Source organism: Bufo gargarizans, chromosome 1 (genome assembly GCF_014858855.1).
Source record: "Bufo gargarizans isolate SCDJY-AF-19 chromosome 1, ASM1485885v1, whole genome shotgun sequence".
NCBI lineage: Eukaryota > Metazoa > Chordata > Amphibia > Anura > Bufonidae > Bufo > Bufo gargarizans.
In genome coordinates, this window is record NC_058080.1 from 657,976,413 (window position 1) to 657,999,724 (window position 23,312).

Consider the following 23,312-nt stretch of genomic DNA (forward strand, 5'->3'; position numbering starts at 1 on the left):
AGAGGGAGAAATAGGCATTTTTCTCAGTTCGGATATCTTAGAGTTTCTTCTTGACTTGAACTCTTGATTTATGCTGAGTACAGTGAGCATTTAACCACTTTGGATAACTACTACAATATACAAAAAAAAAAGTCACCTTTTTCTTGTAGAACGGTGGAAGATTCTCACTCTGATCCCAACCTGGAGAACAAAACCGAGACAAATGTCACTAGATCAGACTTTGGTTCAGCTGAGAATTTACCGAATCCAATAAATGACAACTTAACATTTCCAGTTGAGCAGGTAAGTGGGCAGCTGGTATGGTAGTGCTATTCCAAAAGTACTATAGATTTTTTATTTATTTTTTTTATTTCTCATAATTTCATTTAATTTGTATCTTTTGCAAGATTACTAAATGTCTGAAGTAATCCTTTGGTATGAAATGTTTTGAACGTGCCCTTTCTGCTTGTGTATTATAGATAAGTTACCCTGTTGCGCAGCAAGATTTTAATTCTCCAGAAGTCGGAGCATCAGGTATGTCGAATGTTTCTAGAAGTCAACCTGGTAATGTAAAGAAAGAGATCCTTTCAACCGAATGGATTAAAGTTGAAGGCCCAGATTTACTAATCTGTCTAAAAAGTCGTGCATTTTGGAGCAACTAGGTTTTCTACACTTTTCAAGCTTGCCTGGGAAGGAGCTTTTTGGGGAATGGAGTGGGTCATAAACTGGTGTAAAATTCTGTCTGAAAGTAAGTGAACCAATAGTAGGTGTAAAGTTAGACAAAGGTTTCGGTCCCTGCACATTTATCATGCAGCCTTATCCCCTGTGATGAATCTGGTGCAGGTCTAGTCTGCCTCTAAAGTTTATGCCGTCTATGGGCCAGTGTGTCGCTCCACTTATGTCGCCAACTGTGCCACCACAAGACCTATCTTATAGGAGCAGATTCTTACAGTTGCCTACAATACAGTCCTGTCTTTGTATCCCAGCAGCACTTTGGGCTTGGCGTGGGGTGCAGTTTTGCACACTATTCTGTGCCATGTACATTTATGTTGAGTTGCTAAGCACAGGAAACTGATACATTATTATATGTGACGTTAAAGGCGTTTTCTAGTTTTTTTTTTTTTTTTAAACGGCTTCTCTGAGTAAATTCAGGATCCTCGTTTCTTATCCAGTGTGAAATTAGGCGACAAAGGGCTGGGTTACAGAGTCCATAGCTGGTTGCTGGGGTGCCTAGACAGGGAAACACTTTGATCAGCTTATTGGCGAGGGTCACTTCTAACAGGACAAAAAGAAACACTATACAGCTCATCCAAAGACCAGAAGTTGCACAATTTCCCTTGGTATAGTGAAAGGCATCTTGGATTATCCCTCAGACTCCAGGTACTAGATAATCTCTGTAAAAAAACAAAAAAAAGGGGAACCAATCCAGCGCCACTGTAGTTTAAAACCTAACTTTTACTGGAAAAATATCATTAAAATTGTATAGCGTCCTCTCGCTTACGTGTTTTGTGCATATAGCGCTTAATCATAGCTTGAGCTATTATTAAGCGCTATACGCGACAAAGAGAAGGGAGGTTATGAGGTTTTTTATTGATATTTTTAATGTCAGAGTTAAGATTTAAAGTTCAGTGGAGCTGGATTGGTTCATAATTTGTACAGACCCTTTTGTACAAAAGCAGGCAGTCCCTTATTGTGTTGTCCGGAAATGTGATTGAGTGCAGTGTTGTCAGTTAAAGGGGTTTTCCAGGACTTTGATTTTAATGACATATACTTAGGATAGATCATAAATATCAATTGGTGGGGGTTCTGCTCCTGGCGCCCCCACAGTCACCTAACTGAAGGATCCACTTTATAGTTTACCAGACAGAGTGTTGTATATTTGGTAGTGGCTGTGCCTGTTGTTGTGCCTCCGTCCCATCGAGCTGCAATACCAGGCTCAGCCACTACAAGATGTTTGGCGCTGTATTAACAAGGGGACAGCTATTACTGGTGGGGCTGCAAGGAATTGTACCCCTTAGGATAGAGCATTATATAGAAGTCCAGAAAACCCTTTTAACTTATAGAGAAACCAAATTTGTGAAATGAAATCTAAAATTTTAGAGTGAAAAGAAGTTAATAAGAAGCTAATATTAGTTAGTTAGGAGTCATATCGCATACAGTATATCCATTGTAGGGTCACCTGGAGGTTAAAGATTATGCCTTCACCACAGCCAGTGGATATGTTGACTGGGAAAAATAACGTCTTGCCATCTTGGACAGTCTTGGAGAGTCTTCTGGAAATAGAAGTGCTCAGTGCATATCACGATTTACTTTTATGGCAATTACACATGCAGCAATAGAAGTGAATGGAGAAGGATACCTGTGGCCAGGTCTTCATTTATGCTCTGCCTGGATGTGGCAACTAGTAGAAGTGGAAATGCTATATATGTCCAAGTTTGGAAATACCCCCTTAAGACCTAGATCCTAGTTGTTTTTTTGTTTTACCTTGACCAGTATTCATCACACACATTTTTACAGCTGGATCATACTATGATTAATATAGTACACTAGTGCCTGGGCTCCTATTAGGTTTGCTTGTTTTTACAGATGGCCTACTAGAAGGACATGACACTGGAGAGGAGGCCACATTTATTTTGACACTAGTGGAAATTCCCATGAATGATGACTATGCCTATTCATGTGATTCAAGCATGGCAGAAAGTCTTCCTGCTCCTGTGTTGATCAGTTCGGGCTCCTCTCAAGTTCTGACACAGGATCTGAATCCCAGGTGAGATGTTGGTGATATGTAGCTGGGCTGGACGTTAAGCCCTCTCCTCTTCAGATTGATGCAGCATTGTTCTTTATCTCCTTTATATAGTTTGGAGACTGTACACGGCTCATCTGAGACAATCGGCCAGGAAGACAAAGATCCCATGTTCAGAGAGTCTTCTGGAAATAGAAGTGCTCAGTGCATGGACGGAGAAGACCACCCTCCTCTGCAAGAGAAACCGCTTGACTCTGAGGTGACGGATTATTTTGTTTGGTGTTGGAGGAGCAGATCCGACATCATCATCTTCTTTTGTGGCATTTTAAAGGAATTTATCATTGAGCTGTGACTGTTGTATGACGAAATTATTCAGCTCAGAATGTACAACCTAAAAATGACTTTGTGTTAAAGGGAATGTGTCATCAGAACATGACCAGTTGTTTAATCAAGTTTTTGTTAAACATATTTTAAAGCATGCCATTTTTGGTCTGTACAGATCACTTTTCAGCAGTCATCTTATTATTCTGACAGGAAAGATTACAATGACAGTTGTCACCTCTGTATAAGTTGCACAGGATCCACCGCTGACAATAGGTTATATCACAGCTTATCTACTCCCCCTGACCTCACAGAGCATGCCTAGAAAACTCTCCTATAGAAATTAATGAAGTCCCTTCCTGATCATTGTGTCTTTGGCCCATGTAGCAGCTAGAAAGCATATCGTAAAATGCTGTTAACAGCTCAGGCAAGATGGCTGCCCCCATAATCGCGTTAAAGAAACAGAATAAAAAAATATATACAGTCAGATCATCTAAAAACAGATTAGAAAAACAGGAAATGTATTGCTATCTGGTTTTAAATGGCAGAAAAATTGCTGACACGTTCCCTTTAGGGCTCATTCAGACAACCGTGTGAATGGGTCTGCATCCGTTCCACAATTTTGCGGAACGGGTGCGGACCCATTCATTTCAACAGGGCCGCAAAAGACACGCTGTCCGCATCCGTAGTTCCGGTCCTCAGCCCCGCAAGAAAGATAAAGAAAGTCCTATTCTTGTCCACAGTCGCGGACAAGAATAGTCATTTCCATCATAGGACCGCAAAACACTACGGCCGTCTGAATGAGCCCTTAAATGGTTTGGAGCAGTAAAAAAGAGAAAAAAGGAGGAGGTTAATCAAGTCTCTGGGGATAAGCAATCCCTTAAAAGATGAAAAACCGTGGCGGCCAACAGTAGTGGAAAAAAGGGGGAGAGAGGGGAAAAAGACGGTGAAGAAGTAGGTGGTGAGAGGAGAAATACAGAGGGAAGGCTGCTGTAAAAGGGGGTTGGTAATACCAGACACCTAATGATAACAGATAATCGTGATGAAATGGTGATTCGCCAGGCGTGTTTTATCTGACTACAAAAAAGTAGGTACAGGAAGAGCGCCACTCCCTGTAATTCTCAGGATGAAGGAGAAAATACTCACATATGTTGTATTAAACGTGGTAAGAAAAAATTAAAGGATGCTTAAAACTTTTTAGAGTATTATTATCATTCATCATCATATTATCATTAAGTATGAAAGAATCGGTGCCTATTATTCAGTGGATAAGGCTGAATTACTAAATAAGTATTAGGAGAAACCAGGTAGAGGGGATATCCCCAATCACCATAGATGCAATAGAATGACAAACAAATAAAAACGTACATAAAATTTGGATTAATAAAAACCCTCAATAGAGGGATATATCAATGTGCACTCACTTCGCTGGGGGGTTGTCTGCAGGATAAGCACATTACACCTGAGACGTGAACCCCCCTGTATACTGTTCCTGTAGAAGGGGTACTTCCCCAAAACACGTTGAGCCACAAATTGGCATTTAATAAAAGCAGTGATCAGAAGCCGGTGAGAAGCGTGCTGCCATCAATCTTCAAAACACTACATGCAATCCTGGCAGGGGGGTTCACGTCTCAGGAGTAATGTGCTTATCCTGCAAACAACCCCCCAGTGAAGTGAGTGCACATTGATTTATCCCTCTATTGAGGGTTTTTATTCATCCGAATTTTATGTACGTTTTTATTTGTTTGTCATTCTATTGCATCTATGTTGATTGGGGATATCCCCTCTACCTGGTTCCTCCTAATACTTATTTAGTAATTCAGCCTCATCCACTGAATAATAGGCACTGATTATTTCACGCTTTGAATGATGATAATAGTCTAAAAAAGTTTGAAACATCCTTTATTTTTTTTCCTACCATGTTTAATACAACATAAGTGAGTATTTTCTCCTTCACCCTTAAATGGTTGTCATTTACTTTAAAGGGGTTATCCCATGACTAATGTAAAAAAATAAAATCAGACATCATATAGTACATGACAACCTCTTTCTAAGGGCTCATGCACATGACCGTTGTTGTTTTATGGTCCGTTTTTCACTGATCCGTTGTTCCATATCTGAGGTTTTTTTCTCTATGATTTAAGTCCTTTTTCGTTCCGTTATTGCACAAAACATATCCGAATGGTTTCTATATTTGATCAGTTTTTTGTGGATCGTATACAGAAACAGTAACTTATTAATCACCAAACACATAAGCAATAAGGACTGGGCATAGCATTTCTACAGTATGGATCTGCGAAATACGGATGACATACAGATGTGTTCCCTGCACGTTCCTTTTTTTTGCGGACCCATTGACTTGAATGGGACCTCGGAATGTGATTTGCGGACGATAATAGGACATGCACTACTTTTTTTGTGGAATGGCCATGCGGACAAACGGAATGCACATGTATTTTCTACAGCCCCATTGAAGCGAATGGGTCTGCATACGGTCCGCAAAAAAAAAAACTGAACGGAAGCGGAAAGAAAATACGTTTGTGTGCATGAGCCCCAACAAAGCTGGAACCAACCCTGTACCTCACATGGATCCAGAGATCTCCACATTCATTGCTCTGCTAGATTTATATCAAGCTGACAGCTCAAGGGGAGTGTCTTTTCTGCTGCAGCTAAGGGGGCGTGTCCATGCTGTACCTATCACAGCTCAGGAGGCAGTTGAAGGATGGAACTGAGCATGTGCGGCCATCTCTGTGAGCAGGTCAAAGAAATTTAAAAAAAAAGCAGATACCAGGTGGCGCTATACAGATGCATTTTATTGAATAACTCAGCATCTATACAAAATGTTTAATTACATGCAATTACAAAAGTATTCAGATCCAGGTGCTGGTTTGAAAACTGTCGAATATTTTTTGTGGGACAAACCCTTTAAGGGAAAATTTGTCTGAAATTTTCTATTTTCTTTCTTTAGTCAGTGTGTGACAGTACTACTTACTGCTAATAGGGGCCTGTGAAATTTAACATGGTGTCTTATCTTATAAAGAAGATGGGCAGACATAAATACATATATATGGGGGAGATTTATCTATGTTATGGATTAGTTGCTCATAGCAACCACATTTCATTTATCCAAAGGAGCTGAAAGGTGGTATTTAATTGGTTGCTATGGGCAACTAAGCCAGTTTTCCTTTACAACAGTTTTGATAAATCTCCCCCATAGTTATGTGGGAGAAGATTTAGTATAACTTGTATTTTATTGATTAAAATCTTTGCTTATTTGATGCTAAGCAGTCCAGTGAGTGGTCCCATCAGTGATTGACAGCTGCACACACAAAGGCTGTCAGTTTCTAAATAGGAATGCCCACTGGATTCCAAGGCACAGAGCAGGAATTTAAAGAGGCTCTGTCATCAGGAGCAACCCTATAAAACCAGACATACTGGCTGTTAGGACTCATCATGCTGATTAAAACAATACCTTTCTTTTGTCTGTATGCTAAACAGCCACAGGGATATGTGTTTTTATTCACATGCAAATGAGAATTTTGAGCACCAGGAGGCAGGGGGTGTGCAGAGCACAGGGGGTGATACAAAGCAGTGCTCAAAGGCTTCAGCCTCGCCTCCTGGTGCTCAAACGTCTCATTTGCTTATAAAATAAAAACACTGATTTCTGCAGCTGTTTTTCGTACAGACAAAAGAAAGGTATAGTTTAATCAGCACGATGAGCCCTTTCAGCCAGTATGTCTGGTTTAATAGGGTTGATCCTAATGACGGAGCCTCTTTAAATAATTAAAATACTAATTGTACTAAATCTTTTCGCATACAACTATATATCGGTCTGCTCAGCTCCTCCTGCTCTATAACATGCTGCCTGCACTGCCGACACCATGTTCAGTGTAACAGATTCCCTTTTAAGACCTGTTGTTTGAAGCTCAAACGTTTTTATTTTTGGTTTGACGTCTAAGACTTGTTTTATGTTTCTTTTGTAGCAAGTTGTTGATCTGGAAATCAAAGCTACAGGTGAATATTCATTTTGTGTATCTTTCCTGTGCATTTCTTACACTTGATCACTCTTAACCCTTTGTTATCCATTACATCTGTCTAGAGATTATCACTATTACTGCAGCATGTAATGGGTATTGCTAGAGAAGCGGTGTATATATTTCACGCCATAGATTGGCTATGGACAGGATAGGGAAAGTATAAAATGTAAACTTTATTGATTGTGGTGTGTTTGGTACAACTTATTTGGCTCCATAATCCGGACTCTGGTAGATGTCTGGGTCTTGGCGTCGATAAATGGCCTAATTGGGCACAGAGTGGTGTTTAGGTGGTGTGATAGGGAAGGGGGTTAACACAGAAGTCCATGTTACCCTCCCCTTGGGAACATATAGTTACACAGGGAGAGAATACATTTATTGAATAAACTACAAGTTACACATCTTTTCCCATAAAACAAAATTTCTGCTTATTCTTATCTTCCAAGTCAAGGAGGCGGTCCTATCCGTGATTGACAGCTCTTTGTGAACACATTAATAATAATTAATATTAATAATCTTTTGTGAGGGTGTCAATTTCATTGCACTAAGACAGTGATGGGAAACCTTTTAGAGACCAAGTGCCCAAACTTTAACCCAGTTATTTATCGCAAAGTGCCAACATGGTAATTTAACCTGAATACTATATTGGAATGTAGTATATCTTCCATGTACTTTATCATTTAGCTATAATAGCCTGCCTGTGCTGTTCATAGTGCGCCCTGTGCAGATTAATGGCAGGAAGAGTCTAAGGCAGTGGTGGCGAACCTATGGCACGGGTGCCAGAGGTGGCACTCAGAGCCTTCTCTGTGGGCACCCGCCCCCTGGAAAAAGTCTACGGTGTACCAATATGCTTAAGACTTTTCCAGTCATTCATCAGCGCAGGGGGCACTATGAACAGCGCAGGCGCACTATGAACAGCACAGGCAGCGCACTGAATGTAGGCAGGCCATTATAGCTAAATGATAAAGTACATGGAAGATATACTATATTGGCATTCAGGTTAAATTGCCGTGTTGGCACTTTGCAATAAATACGTAGGTTTTGGGTTACAGTTTGGGCACTCTGTCTCTAAAAGGTTCACCATCACTGGTCTAAGGTACACTATAGACTTTTTCCAGGGTGTAGGTGCCCACAGAGAGGGCTCTGAGTGCCGCCTCTGGCACTCGTGCCATAGGTTCGCCACCACTGCACTAGGACAACAACCCACAAAAATAAGATGTATAGATATTATATGACTAGTGAGGATCCTGAAATTATTCTACTAGAAACATAAACATCGTATCTGAACCAAGCCTATGCTAGTTCACTAAATGTAATGTTCTAATAGTCGATTTTAAAAAAACTCCTGCTGTGCCTTTGTCAGAACCTGACATCACATCCATGTATGTTTTCCAGCTTGTGAAGTGGATGGGGATGGAAAATCTGCACCTGAACTTTCAGTTCCTGAGCCCAAGCCTGAAGAACCAGCTGAAGCTACTCAAATCAGTGCTACTCCTGTAACAGAGAGACCCCCTAACTGGCCAGTACCAAAACCCAGTGCTACTGTGCCTGTGGAGATGCCTGGAACGTCGTCTGAGTCATTAAACAGAAATTTGCCTTTGGTTTATGCAAATTCAGTGACAACTTCTAAAACGACATTAAAAAGGTTAGTTGTCCATCGGCCCCCACTACTGTCCTAAGGGTCTATAGTGCAGGGTACATCTACTCGGCCACAATGAGGAGACCAGAACCAACCATGTTACATGTATTGCCTTGTTGTCCTCTAACCTTACAGACATAATATACAGGAGTACTGAGCTTTACTAATCCATTCCTTTACAAAGCCATAGATGGCACAGGCCCCCCCCCCCCACCTAGTGAATTGCTATAGAAAGCGGGACCTTAGAAAATTCACTTGCAGCTGCCATTGTAAATCTATATTAGACCCACCTCAGTAACTCTTTCTTGTTTTCTCAGACCTGGGAAAAAACCATTGGGATTTTTACCTTTGGTTTGCAAAGAAAAGCAGGCTAAGAAAGCCAACGTAGAAAACAAAAAAAAGAAAAATCTACCAACGCCAAAATATAGAAAGAAGTCCCCTAAAGTTCACAGTCCACAGAAAGGAAGTCCAGATGTGAATGTAGAAAATGACAGTGAAGTGCCTTCATCATCATCATCATCATCTGCAGAAATGGAAAGTGCTGCTTCTCAGAATGCCCTCCTCTCCATATCTCAAGTAAGTTTAAAGAAGTCAACATTTTCCTATATGGTGTCCATCTACTGAGATTTCCCGCTCGTATCATTGGGGGACATAGAAGACCATGGGTATAGCTGCTGCTACTAGGAGGCGACACGAAGCAAAAAAAAAGTGTTAGCTCTCAGTTATAGCTCTCAGCTATACCCCTCCTGCAGACAATGAGCTAATCAGTTTTAGCTTAGTGTCCTTAGGAGGTCTGCTGACTTTTTCTTTTCTGTTTTTCTTTCCTTTAGCTGGGCTGCTGGCAGTCTAGTGTAGCTACCCTCACCAAGGGGTAACACACCGAAGCTGGTGACCCGGCTGGAGCCAGGGGGGCAGAAAACGCCAGACGGGTGAGTATTCTCTGTCCCCAGGCTCCATTCCTCCTCCCTCCCCCTTCTCAGGTTTTCCCATGTGAATATACCCCCATGGAGGCCTGCTTACCTTCACCTGAGGCCTCAGTTTCAACAGGTGTCCCTCCCCCGGGGAGGCTGGGGGTATGAGGGGAGACTTCATGTCAGGCCAGGCTTATTCCCAGCGTTCCGGTCCATGTCTTCTGCCGGGGCCGCTGGCTTGCACTGGATACTGTACAGCTGGTAGCATTACCCTCCTTCCATAGGTGGAGTAATTGCCCTGGCACTGGATACCGTACAGCCCATTGCATTATCCTCCTTCCATAGGCAGCGTAATAGCACAACCTCTGGATACTGTACAGCCCGTGCCATTACCCTCCTTCCATAGGAGGAGTAATTGCACCCCTAACGGGTTCTGTACGCCCTGTAGCATTGCTCTCCTTCCTTAGGCGGAGTAATTGCACTTCCACTGGGTTCTGTACAGCCCGTAGCATTATCCTCTTTCCATGGGCAAAGTAATCCTCCATCGGTGGAATGTTTTCATCCCGTTGGTTGCTTTACGTCCGGTAGCATTGCCCTCTTTCCATAGGCGGAATATTTATACCACCACTGGATACCGTACATCCGGTAGCATTGCCCTCCTTCCAGAGGCGGCTTCATTGCTCTATCACTGGATCTTATGCTTCAGGTAGTATTACACTCCTTCCGTAGTGGGAGTATTTGCACTTACTCTGGGTACTGTGCATTCTGTAGCATTACCCTCCTTCTACCACTACCACTGGATCTTGTACGGACTGTCTCATTACCCCAGTGGTGTGCCCAGGGTGTTTGTCACCCGGGGCGGGTCATTTCTCTGCCCCCCCCCCCCTTCCCCCCAAAATTTGACCACATACCTCTTACATCCAGGGACAACTCCTGTCATGTAGACCTTCTCCTCCGTTAGACCACTATGACAAATTCTTTCAGCCGCATCTCGTCGCTACAGAGATTGTAACACAGACACGTTAGATTTCTTAATTTTTCCATCAACCTCCCCATCCTGGTGTCCCCACAGTGTTATCCTGCTGCTACTCCCAATACTGTGCCTGTTGTGCTCCCCAATGTCCCAGGTACTATACTACTGAAAAATAGTGACCCTACTAGACATATTTGGGGTCATTTATCAAACTGGTGTAAAGTAGAACTGGATTTCCAAAAGAGCTGTCAAAAATGAAAGGTGGACTCTGGTTGCTATGGGCAACTAAGCCAGTTCTACTTTACACCAGTTTGATAAATTACCCCAAATGTCCCTATAGTGTCCACAGCAGTTATTACTGGGGGCACTCTAGGGGACAATATAACACCCTATATTGTGCTCCAGGTAATAATCCCTGTATAGTGTCCCCAGGAATAATAGAATAGCCCCTACAGTGCCTCCCCAATAGAAAGGGCCCCATGCTGTCCCCCACACAGTAGTGTCCTCTACACAGTAGTGTCCCCCACGCAGTAGTGTCCCCCATGCTGCCCCCATACAGTAGTGTCCCCCATGCAGTAGTGTCCCCCACACTGCCCATATAGTAATTTTCCCCCCACACAGTAATCCCTCCCATAATAATTTGCCCCCCACAGTATCCCATCATATCCCCCCCCCCCCACGTCCTCCTGTGTACCCCCCTCATGTCCCCCCAAAATTGGCACATAAAATAAAATAAAACATTTTTCCTCCACACAGTATCCCACCATATTTTCCCCCACACGTCCACTGTCCTGTGTTTACCCCGCGCCCCTCACATCCCCCAAAGTTGGCACATAAGAAAGAAGAAGAAAAAAAAAAGCTAAATACTTACCTGTGCTTGCTCGCGGAGTCCCGACACTGTGCTGCTGAGTCCCGGCACATGCTCGCTCGCGATGACGTCATCACGCACGCCTGCGCCGGGATTTCACTACTGCATAGGCTTCAGGCCTACTAGGCCTAAAGCCTATGGCGGTGATCGGCGGCTGCCAGTACCCACCTCCTGTATTAAGGGTTAATTATCATTGGTGGCACAGTGCCCCCTCCCCCCCTCAGCCCTCCCAGTATTATAATCTTTGGTGGCAGTGGCCACAGGATCCCCTCTCCCCTCCTCCTCATTGTTGGTGCAGTGGCAGCATCTGATCGGAGCCCCAGCAGTGTAATCCTGGGGCTCCGATCAGTTACCATGGCAGCCTGGACGCTACTGAAGCTCTGGCTGCCATGGTAATCTCCCTGCTGCTGTGTGTACTATGCACAGAGCAGCAGGGACAGTGTGAAGTCCTATTCACCCTAGGACTTCACACTACACACCAAAATATAAAGTATAAATCGCCCCCTTTCCCAACTTTACATATAAAATATATAAACAATAAATAAATAAACATCACCATGTCTGAAAAGTACAAACTATTAAAATATTTGAAAAATCGGCGTGATTCGTCATTTTTAAAAATGCGGAATGCACGTGGCTTTTTTCTAAAAAAAAATTTGCGTGGTATCGAATGGTATAGAGCAGTGATGGCGAGCCAGAGGCGGCACTCGGAGCCCTCTCTGTGGGTACCCACACCCTGGAAAAAGTCTGAGTGTACCAATATGCCTTAGACTTTTCCTGCCATTCATCAGCACAGGACGCACCATGAACCGAACAGGCAGCGCACTGAATGTAGACAGGCTATTATAGCTACTACATGATAAAGTACATGAAATATATACTATATTGGACTGTAGGATTCAGGTTAACTTGCCACGTTATCACTTTGCGATAAATAAGGGGGTTTTGGGGTTGCGGTTTGGGCACTCGGTCTCTAAAAGGTTCGCCATCACTGGTATATAGTATTGCAATACTTTTTTTATGGTATCAAAACCGAATCAAAATTTTGGTATCGCAACAACTCTATACCTACCCCTATGCTGCATGTGGTACATGAGGCATTAGTATACAATTTGATCAAAAAGCATAGTATTGAGGATGTGCAATCCAGTTCTTTTTCTTATATTTTACATTCCTCATACCTTTCCTTGTGCCTTGAGTCCCTGTGAGGAGCAATCTCATTTGGTTGATTATCATTGACACGCCCGGCGTCCACGCTCCTTCTGTAGGTGGAACGTCTGCTCTGATTGACAGTTTTCTTCCTTCTCAGGTGGAGTGTTGCGCTAGCACCAATTCTTGGTGGCTATTGCGGTTGTCCTCATTTTCAGGGGGAGTCTCTCCTCTGACCCTAGAGGCCATGGTTGTTAATATTGCCTCCCCCCTGTCAGGCAGTCTTTGCCCTGCCCCTGCCCCGGTTCCAGGGCTACTACTGCGGAAACCTATCCCAGGTGGAATTTTTGCGTTCATCCTCCAAATCCAACTGCGGCTTACAAGACATATGGGCGGAGGACACTGCATTTATGGTTTTCTCTACATCCCCTTCCTCCGTGTGGCCCAGGCATTTTGGCAGTATCTATACAGCATTCCTCCTTCTAGGCATGGTGCCTTCTTGCTAGTTGTAGTTGTAATCGTGTCTACATTTCCTTCTTCCACAGGGGGCACTTTGCTTATGTTCTGCCATGACACGCTGCAGATGAGGGGTTTGCTCATTTCAGCTGGGCATTAGTACGTTTTCTGTACCTGGTATAACCTACCGATTTCTATAGCGCTGACTTAGCACATTGTTCCCTTTACATGTACCGCATTGCCTCTACAATCTACCACGGTGTAAGCATCAGTGTTCCCTCCGCGTGGAGTTTGGGTATGCACTTATTCAGTTTACATATATGAGTTGTCTACATGGCTCCCATCACCGGGTCGAGCGGTCGTACTGCCCTTGTTGTCACCCTTAAGTGCTGGTTTTCTACTAAGCCGCACCGGCTGCTTCTATTTCTCCCCTTCCGCGGGGTGAGTAGTTGCACCCCCCCCCACATACTGTTACTGCCTGCTCGGCCAGTGTTCATAGCCATTGGGTTCTCGTATGCTCCATTTCTGCTGTGGGGTGCCTGCGCGAGTGGTGTTAGTTCTGTTACCAGTTTTTTCTGGGGGGGGGGGGCTTTGTGGCGTTCGGGGTCCACACTCCCTTCCTGGCGCAGTATTTTTGGTATCTGTGGTTCCTGTCTGCAGCTTTCAATTAGGTCTGCCAGTTCAGGCAGCCTTCCATGGAGTATCAGACGGCTTCCCTCCTCTCTTGTTATGAAGTTTAAGGTCCTCCTCTACATGCCTCTGCGTACCACATTGGTATTTTCCTGGGGGAACATTCTTATGAAGAAACCCCTTTGGCCGTAGATCTGAAGGGGACGTTTTTGATCCCGGAGGACACACTTTCCCTGTCAGGTTACTCCCCAATTTTTTGGGGCAGTTTTGGGTCGATTCCACTGCCTTGTTCCCTTTGGCTTTCTTCACTCTCTCAATAATTTTTGCTTGTGGGCCATTCTCATGCCTGACCTCCAGGTTCTCTAGCCCTGACTTGTTCGTCATGGTCCCGCTGGAGTATTCTTCTCTTCTGGCAGTCCAGTATGGACCCCCCCATGGGGGGCAAGTTTGGTCGCATCTGCAGTTCTGGGCCCTTGATATCCAGATGCCATTTTCAGTTCCTTTTCTGCCAATCAGTATTTCACTGAGTGGTTTCCTTTTTTTCTTCTCACACCATGCTGTGACTGTTGATGGCTGTAGGATGTTTTTTTCCTGGGGTTCTGACCCATGGGCATCACTCCTTAGCGGTCTTCTGTATCCAGGCTACTTATTTCTCTCCGGTATTTTCCGCAATCGCTCCGTTGCTTTTGGTGACTGACTTGTCTTCATTCTTGTCCATCTTGTGGATTATTTGGTGTTCTCTCCACTTCTTATGAAGTCTCCTAAGCTGGGACTTATATTCCCTGGGCAGTTCTTTCTTCTGCCCATCCGGAGCCTCTGCGTATTCAGCCGCTCTCTGGCTGGCCTTCCTGGGAATGTTTTTTCCTGTTCCCTTTGAGGGTTCCTGGGTTGTCTTTCCCACACAATTCTGGATGGGGCCATATGACCGGCCTTGGATTCGTTCTGATCTTGTTCCCTCCCCATGGTAGTGCTCTTCAACATCCCATGGTCCTCTGTGTCCTCCCAATGATACGAGCGAGAAAAATATGATTTGTTTTTGTGCTTACCTGTAAAATCCTTTTCTCGCTGAGTTCATTGGGGGACACAGAAGACCATGGGTATAGCTGTTGCCTCTCCTCCTCTTAGCTATACCTCCTGCAGACACACACTGAGCTAATCAGTTTGTACAAAAGCAGTAAGAGCAGCCAGGAGAAGCCAACAGAAAACAATAAAAGGGAAGAAAGACTGAGATGGGTCAGAACCAAGAAATGTAGGGACCCATCAAGGAGAGCCAGCAATGTACTTACAGGGTGGGAGCTGTGTCCCCCAATGAACTCAGCGAGAAAAGGATTTTACATGTAAGCACAAAAAAAATCATATATGGTACCTTGATGGTTCCACCTGCTGATTTCTCTACGGCAGAGGTCCAGCAGCCAAGGTTTCCCTCCTACCTCTACTTTCTCACAACATTGTGAAATAACTCTACAGAGCTCAGGAGCAGGAGAGGAATAATATCACTGAAGGTCATATCCAAGGTTTGTAGAGTGGTGTACATAGGTCTGCATAGAGCAGCTGTATACACACAACTGCATATTTTTTTGCATGGTGAAAATTATATACAGACGTGGACAAAATTGTTGGTACCCTTTGGTCAATGAAAGAAAAAGTCACAATGGTCACAGAAATAACTTTAATCTGACAAAAGTAATAATAAATTAAAATTCTATAAATGTTAACCAATGAAAGTAAGACATTGTTTTTCAACCATGCTTCAACAGAATTATGTAAAAAAATAAACTCATGAAACAGGCATGGACAAAAATGATGGTACCCCTAGAAAACACAGAACATAATGTGACCAAAGGGACATGTTAATTCAAGGTGTGTCCACTAATTAGCATCACAGGTGTCTACAACCTTGTAATCAGCCATTGGGCCTATATATATGGCTCCAGGTAATCACTGTGTTGTTTGGTGATATGGTGTGTACCACACTCGACATGGACCAGAGGAAGCAAAGGAAAGAGCTGTCTCAAGAGATCAGAAAGAAAATTATAGACAAGCATGTTAAAGGTAAAGGCTATAAGACCATCTCCAAGCAACTAGATGTTCCTGTGAGTACAGTTGCACATATTATTCATAAGTTTAAGATCCATGGGACTGTAGCCAACCTCCCTGGACGTGGCCGCAGGAGGAAAATTGATGACAAATCTAAGAGACGGATAATCCGAATGGTAACAAAAGAGCCTAGAAAGACTTCTAAAGAGATTCAAGGTGAACTTCATGCTCAAGGAACATCAGTGTCAGATCGCACCATCCGTCGTTGTTTGAGCCAAAGTGGACTACATGGGAGACGACCAAGGAGGACACCATTGTTGAAAACGAATCATAAAAAAGCAAGACTGGAATATGCCAAACTACATGTTGACAAGCCACAAAGCTTCTGGGAGAATGTCCTGTGGACAGATGAGACAAAAATCGAAGTTTTTGCCAAGGCACATCAGCTGTATGTTCACAGACGAAAAAATGAAGCATATCAAGAAAAGAACACTGTCCCTACTGTGAAACATGGAGGAGGCTCTGTTATGTTCTGGGGCTGCTTTGCTGCGTCTGGCACAGGGTGTCTTGAATCTGTGCAGGGTACAATGAAATCTCAAGACTATCAAGGAATTCTAGAGAGAAATGTACTAGCCAGTGTCAGAAAGCTTGGTCTCAGTCGCAGGTCATGGGTCTTGCAACAGGACAATGACCCAAAACACACCGCTAAAAACACCCAAGAATGGCTAAGAGGAAAAAATTGGACTATTCTAAAGTGGCCTTCTATGAGCCCTGACCTCAATCCTATTGAGCATCTTTGGAAGGAGCTGAAACATGCAGTCTGGAAAAGGCACCCTTCAAACCGGACACAACTGGAGCAGTTTGCTCATGAGGAGTGGGCCAAAATACCTGCTGAGAGGTGCAGATGTCTCATTGACAGTTACAGGAAGCGTTTGATTGCAGTGATTGCCTCAAAAGGTTGCGCAACAAAATATTAAGTTAGGGGTACCATCATTTTTGTCCATGCCTGTTTCATGAGTTTATTTTTTTACATAATTCTGTTGAAGCATGGTTGAAAAACAATGTCTGACTTTCATTGGTTAACATTTATAGAATTTTAATTTATTATTACTTTTGTCAGATTAAAGTTATTTCTGTGACCATTGTGACTTTTTCTTTCATTGACCAAAGGGTACCAACAATTTTGTCCACGTCTGTATATATTGTGGTGTTTCGCTCTGGTAGATAGGGTAAGTGGAAGTTCTTAACCCAAACTCCTCGCTGTGTCACATACCCCCCCTCTTTGTTCAACCCTGAGGGGGTGAACACACGCCAGACAGTGTACCCGGGACAGGGCATCCACGTTTCCCTGTAACCGGCCTGCCCTGTGCTCCACCGAAACCATCGTGTGACCCGGCATTTCTGTTCGTGGCCTGGCTCATCCACTTGAGAGGGGAGTAGTCGGTCACCCGGCGGAACGTTCTCCCTAACAAATAGCGGAGAGACTTGAGTGCCCACTTGATAGCCAGGCACTCTCTCTCTCTACTATACTGTACCGGGTCTCGGCTGGGGTGAGCTTACGGATGAGGAAGACAACTGGATTGCTCCTCCCTGTTGACTTCCTGAGACAGTACAGCCCCGAGACCTATTTCAGAGGCATCGGTCTGTACTATAAACTCCCTTTTGAAGTCGGGCGTCACCTGAACCAGGGACCCACACAGGGCCGACTTCAAAGCAGAGAAAGACTCTTCCGCCCGATCCCAGCAAACCATCACTAACTTGTGTCCCTTCGAGAGCCCTGTCAATGGTGAGGCCACCGTAGAAAAGTGGGGAACAAACCTCATGTAATAGCCCACTATTCCCAGGAATTACTTTATTTGCCTAGTGGTGACAGGTCGGGGCCAATTTCGTATCGCCTCTAGTTTGTTTACTTGCGGTTTGATGACTCCACGGCCAATGACATACCCCAGGTACTTAGTCTCCTCTAACCCTATCACACAGTTTTTTGGGTTAGCGGTTAGTCCAGCCTTCCACTACAGCCTGCACTTTTGGTAGGTGACTTTTCCAGTCGGTACTGTGGATGACCATATCATCCAGGTAAGCCGAAGTGTACCTACGATGTGGACGAAGCACAATGTCCATAAGTCGCTGAAAAGTTGCGGGGCGCCATGCAGACCAAAGAGTAACAGTGATACAGCCCCTCAGGCGTGACAAAGGCAGTTTTCTCTTTGGCAGCCTCCGTTAAGGGTACCTGCCAGTACCCTTTTGTATGGTCCAAAACAGAAAAGTACCTTGCTTGTCCTAACGTCTCGACTAGCTCATCCACCCGGGGCATGAGATACACGTTGAACTTAGAAATATCGTTAAGTTTACGAAAGTCGTTACAAAACCACAACGTCCCGTCCGGCTTGGGTATCAATACTATAGGACTGGCCCACTCACTGTTTGACTCTTCAATGACATCTAGCTGCACTTCCTCCGAAATGGATTGTCGTCGAGCTTCGGGTACCCGGTATGGCTTTAACCGGACTTTTGCCTGAGGCTCAGTGACAATGTCATGCTGGATTATGGAATTGCGTCCAGGGAGGTCCAAGAACACATCCGTGTTGAGTCTGTTTAGAGGAGAGGCTGTCAGCAGTTTTTACTGTGGCAGCCGCTTCTCTTACATCAGACAGAGGGGCCAGAACCTCTTCTCCTAGAAAACCCGGCTGTGGGCTGTCTTGAGTACAGGTTTCCCTATCTTTCCATAGTTTGAGTAAATTCACATGGTAAACCTGCTCTGGCTGGTGTACCTTGTAGTTTACATCTCCAATTTTCTTGAGTACCTCGTAGGGCCCCTGCCACCTAGCCAGGAATTTACTGTCCACGGTCGGCACCAGAACCAAAACCTGATCACCTGGTTTAAAGATCCAGACCCGAGCCTGCCAATTATAGACCCAACTCTGGTCTCTCTGAGCTGCCTCCATATGCTCGCTAACAAGAAGCAACACTGTCTCTATCCCATCTTGCATCTGGGTAACGTACTCATAACACTTTTATGTGGAGTGGGTTGTTGTTCCCACGCCTCTTTGGCCACGTCCAAGAGACCGTGAGGGTGTCTGCCATATAGCAGTTCGAGGAGCGAGAACCCAGTAGAGGCTTGGGGTACCTCTCGCACAGCAAACATGAGATAGGGCAGAAGGAGGTCCCAGTCCTTCCCATCTTTATACACTACCCTTTTCAACATATTTTTTAATGTTTGGTTAAACCGTTCTACCAGACCGTCGGTGGTAAACGGACGTCTGTAGTTGTTTTATATGCAGCAACTTACAGAATTCCCTCCTCACCCTGGACATAAAAGGGGTCCCCTGGTCGGTCAGAAAATCTTTAGATAGTCCTACTCGGGAAAACATCTCCATTAACTCCTTAGCTATGAATTTGGCCGAGGTATGTCGCAGTGGCACCGCCTCCGGGTACCGAGTGGCGTAGTCTAAGATATATTGATGCCATCTGGCGGACTTCGGTACTGGGCCTATGAGATCCATAGCTATTCGGTCAAACGGTACCTCGATAACCGGGAGAGATACTAGGGGACAACGGAAACGTGGCTGGGGGCTAGTTATCTGGCAGGTCGGGCAAGATTCTTCCACCTCTCTGAATATGCTGGGCCAGTAAAACCGCTGTAGAATACGATCCTGAGTTTTCTGCGGCCCCAGGTGACCCCCGAGAACGTGTTGGTGGGCTAGATCTAACATTGCGATAAGCCTTGGGGACCAGCAACTGTTCAATAGGCTCACCCCGTAGTTGGTTTACCCGATACAACATATCCTGATGAACCACAAAACGGGGAAACACTTACTCTGCCCCAGGTTGTTGTGGTTCACCATCTACTATTAACACATTTTCCCAGGCTCGGGATAGGGTTGGGTCCAAACGTTGGGCGGTACCAAAATTATCCCCAGAGACATTAAGGTCTGCCAATTCAGGACCTGGCGGCAAGTCCTCCATGTCTCCCACCATCACACTTAGCGGAGTTGTCTCTCCCTACTATTAGTTCATAGTGTAGATTGGTGGCGACGGCCACCTCGTGGGTCCACTTGCCAGCAACCGTGGATAGATACACCATAGCGGTGGGGTAGTCTTTTAAGTCTCCATGAATACACATTACCCTGACTTTCCGGCTAGTATACTCCAGTGGGCCCGTACCAGTGTACAGTGATGGTCAGTTCATACAGTGATGGCCAGTTCCGAGAACAGCCCGATGAAGGCCCCCGGCGGCTGTTCTTGGAACTGCCTGCTCCCGGTGTCTGCATTTGATTTCAGACCGGCTCCCGGCACAGGTAAGGTCTTACCTGTGCATCGCTGGATGGGTGAGACTACCTTTCTAAAGAAGGCAACACTGCGAACTGACCATCACTGCCAGTTTCGCCTTACCAGGGACACCAGACTCCCTGAGTCCAGCAACGCCACCACCAGAGTGTTTCCTACTTCCACCTGGCACAAGTGGTGGTTGTCTATAGTCTGGAGGCACACAGATTCCTGGCATATAATGAGTGGAGGTCGCCATAGTTGGTGTCCATGGTTCTCACCCCGACGGGGACATCCAGGCCTTGTGTGGCCAGGCTCCTGGCACCGCCAGAAGACTATCTGAGATGGGTCCATAGGGGGTACATCCCTGGCGGGTTTTGTTGGCACAAGTCGCCAGGCCTGGGGTAGAGATTTCCGGGGTTTAACTTCCCCTCTCCCGAAAGAACCCCCCTGTAGATTCCTGGTAGCCTCATAGTGTTCCACCAGGTCCACCATCCTCAGGGGCATTACCAGGAGACACCTGGCCGATCCAGTGCTGGAGAGGGTATGGCAAAGCCCTCCAGAATACATCAGCCAACATACGGTCCAGCATAGCAGTGGAACACAGCACGTCAGGCTGCAGCCATTTTTGCAACAGGTGTAATAGATCATAATACGGAGGTCTTGGGGGTTCAGCCGGGTTAAACTCCTACTGATGCACCCGCTGGGCCCGGACCAACACATTCACCCCCAGCCAGTCTTGCCAGAATCTCACCCTTTACTGTCGGGTAATCGGCCGATTGATCGTCCAGTAAGTCAAAATACACCTGCTGGGGTCCGGATGCCAGAAACGGAGCGACGACCTCAGCCCATTGATCTCTGGGTAGCTTCTCACTCACGTCCACCTTTTTGAACACCGCCAGATAGGTTTCTACGTCATCTTGGGGATCGCCGCAGGGACCACTTTCTGGGCATCTTGGATGCTCTGGGATGCTCCTGCCACCTGTAAAGCCATCACATGTTGTAACAGCAGCTGGTTTGTTTCCTGCTGCTGCTTATTAGCCTCCCGCTGCTGCAGGTTAGCCTCCACAAGGGCTTTCACGACAGCTTCCATTTTGTCGAGGGACACGAGTTGTAATCTCGCTGGTTTGATGTAAGACATACAACCGTGCCTGAAAAAAAAACTAAAATATTTTGGCCATCACGGCAGCCTCACTGAGCTTGCCCACATTCTCCACTAATTGTGGGGTTTCTCTCTGGTAGATAGGGTAAGCGGACGCAGTACAGAGGCAAAATACAAGTTCTTAAAACCCTTTGAGGACCATAAGATTACCGTCATTAATATAAAATTAATTATATTTTTTTTCCATTTAGGAATGTATTTGAACAATAAATAAAACCATTTCCACACTTGTCATTTTTGGGGGAGGAGTTATGACACGGGACAAATGTGACTATTTAGGTCATTTTTAATGGAAGGCCAAAAGAAGCCAAATTTTTTTGTTACAGCAACTGAAGTTCGTACACTTGAGTTGCTGTAACTAAGCCATTTCATGAAATAAGGGCGAAAAGCTAGATCCATTTGTTAATAAGAACTAATATTTTGACTCCAACAAAAAAAAAAATATATATTTTAAGTTCTTAATCAGACGATACAGGCAATTAAAAACATGGGACAAATACGTCAGTGTTTATTAACACTTTCGGCAGTTGCAGTCTTTGGTGTTCATTCACACACAATGGAAAGTTTATATTGCACAAGTCACCTTGTTGGCAGTTCTGCCTCCTATAGTCTACAGCAGGCTTTAGGGGGCCTGTTCCAACTGCACATGGGTCTCAGCCGTCCAGTCCGGCACAAAACCTCAGATCCCAACACAGAGACTCAGCTGCTGAGCCCAGCTGCCTATTTAAGGACAGCCAGGTGCTGCCAAAACCCGGACCAGCACTTAAACTCCGGTCTGATATTTGATCTCACCTGTTTGGAAACCAGCCCAGCTGCACATGTTAGGAGGAAAATACCTGCCTTCCCAGAGAAAACCCCTCGCTGTGTGCAGGATAACAGGCCGAACTGGATGGACAAATGTATTTTTTCGGCCTTATGTACTATGTTACTATGTTATATAATATTTATTTATATTTTTTTGGGAGGGGGAATAACGGTTGAAAAGTTGCATACAGGTATAGTAAAAATTTCAGGCATCTTGCGTGATGTGTGGCCAATAAAGTGTGTATTATGTAAAATGCTTTCATTCAATTTTTTTCACATTTTTGATAATCCCATTAAGGAATTACTGTCTTACAAAATTATTTTATGTCTGTAATATATTAGCATACTCCTGTATGCTAATACATTGTGCTCTGTATCTCTTATGCTCTCCATGGCAAAGGTTGTGGATAGGTTAACAGTAGTGCACCCTAACAGCAGGATTACTGAACTTAGTCCTGGGGTCCCTTCTAGGTCCTCAGGGCTGACTGCACAGGGCTTACCCAGCTATTGTTCAGATCACTAGGACCCAATCAGATGGGAAAATACCCTTTGATCATGCTTTAGTCATAGACTGTGGCAATCAAATGGTTAACGGTTGGGATTGGAGCTACCTCCGATCCTGACTGAAAAGAAAATGGCTGCTCTAAAACACTGGAGTTGTTATAGTTCACTCGTAGCGCAGGACTGCCCACAGAAAAAAGTTATTCCCTCATCTTAGACACTTCTGAGAAAAGTCACTTGATGGACCCCACTTCTGACTCACTGACATTTTAGAACGGCAGGTTTGGTGACTCCTGTTCACCTATTCCCAATTGCCGCAATCTCCATATACATCAATGGAGAGGTGGCAGTGCTTGTGTGCAGCCGTTTCCATTGACGTTAGTGGCAGTTTCAGAAAGAGCCGAACAAGCAGCACGTGGCTATGCCGTGGGAATACCCACTAAAGATTACAGGTCACTGTTATGGTAATGGCTTTAGCCTTATAGGGGTATTTTGGTAGTTACAAGTTACCCCCTATCCACAGGACAGGGGATAACTATTAGATTGGCGGGAGTCCTACCACTGGGACCCCCACTGATAAGAAAAAGGACCCTGTACCGTTCAGAGCACCCCACAATGAATGGAGCGGCAGGTCTGGCACGTTCACTGCCACTCCATCTCTACAGGGGTTCTGGAGACATCGGAGTACACTGCTCCGCTATTTCTGGCACTCCTATAAAGATGAATCGACCCGCCGCTCCTACCCCTTACATTTTATATTAAGATGTTATCTACCAGTTGTGAGATCACACAGTCAACTAGAACTCTGAGCAGGAACAGCTCCAAACTGTCTACAAATG

The 23,312-nt window shown here is 44.9% G+C and overlaps 1 protein-coding gene across 3 annotated transcripts in view; it reads left to right on the forward strand.

Annotated features, from left to right (window-relative positions):
- The window catches only part of BDP1 (B double prime 1, subunit of RNA polymerase III transcription initiation factor IIIB), a 127,213-nt gene that overhangs the window by 102,006 nt on the left and 1,895 nt on the right, over window positions 1–23,312 (forward strand). For all 3 annotated transcript variants that reach the window (XM_044276044.1, XM_044276043.1, XM_044276045.1), the window contains 7 exons: window positions 150–282; window positions 459–513; window positions 2,566–2,746; window positions 2,837–2,981; window positions 7,027–7,057; window positions 8,473–8,722; window positions 9,034–9,292. In XM_044276044.1, the coding sequence (XP_044131979.1) occupies window positions 150–282; window positions 459–513; window positions 2,566–2,746; window positions 2,837–2,981; window positions 7,027–7,057; window positions 8,473–8,722; window positions 9,034–9,292 (1,054 nt within the window). The remainder of the gene's footprint in view (window positions 1–149; window positions 283–458; window positions 514–2,565; window positions 2,747–2,836; window positions 2,982–7,026; window positions 7,058–8,472; window positions 8,723–9,033; window positions 9,293–23,312) is intronic.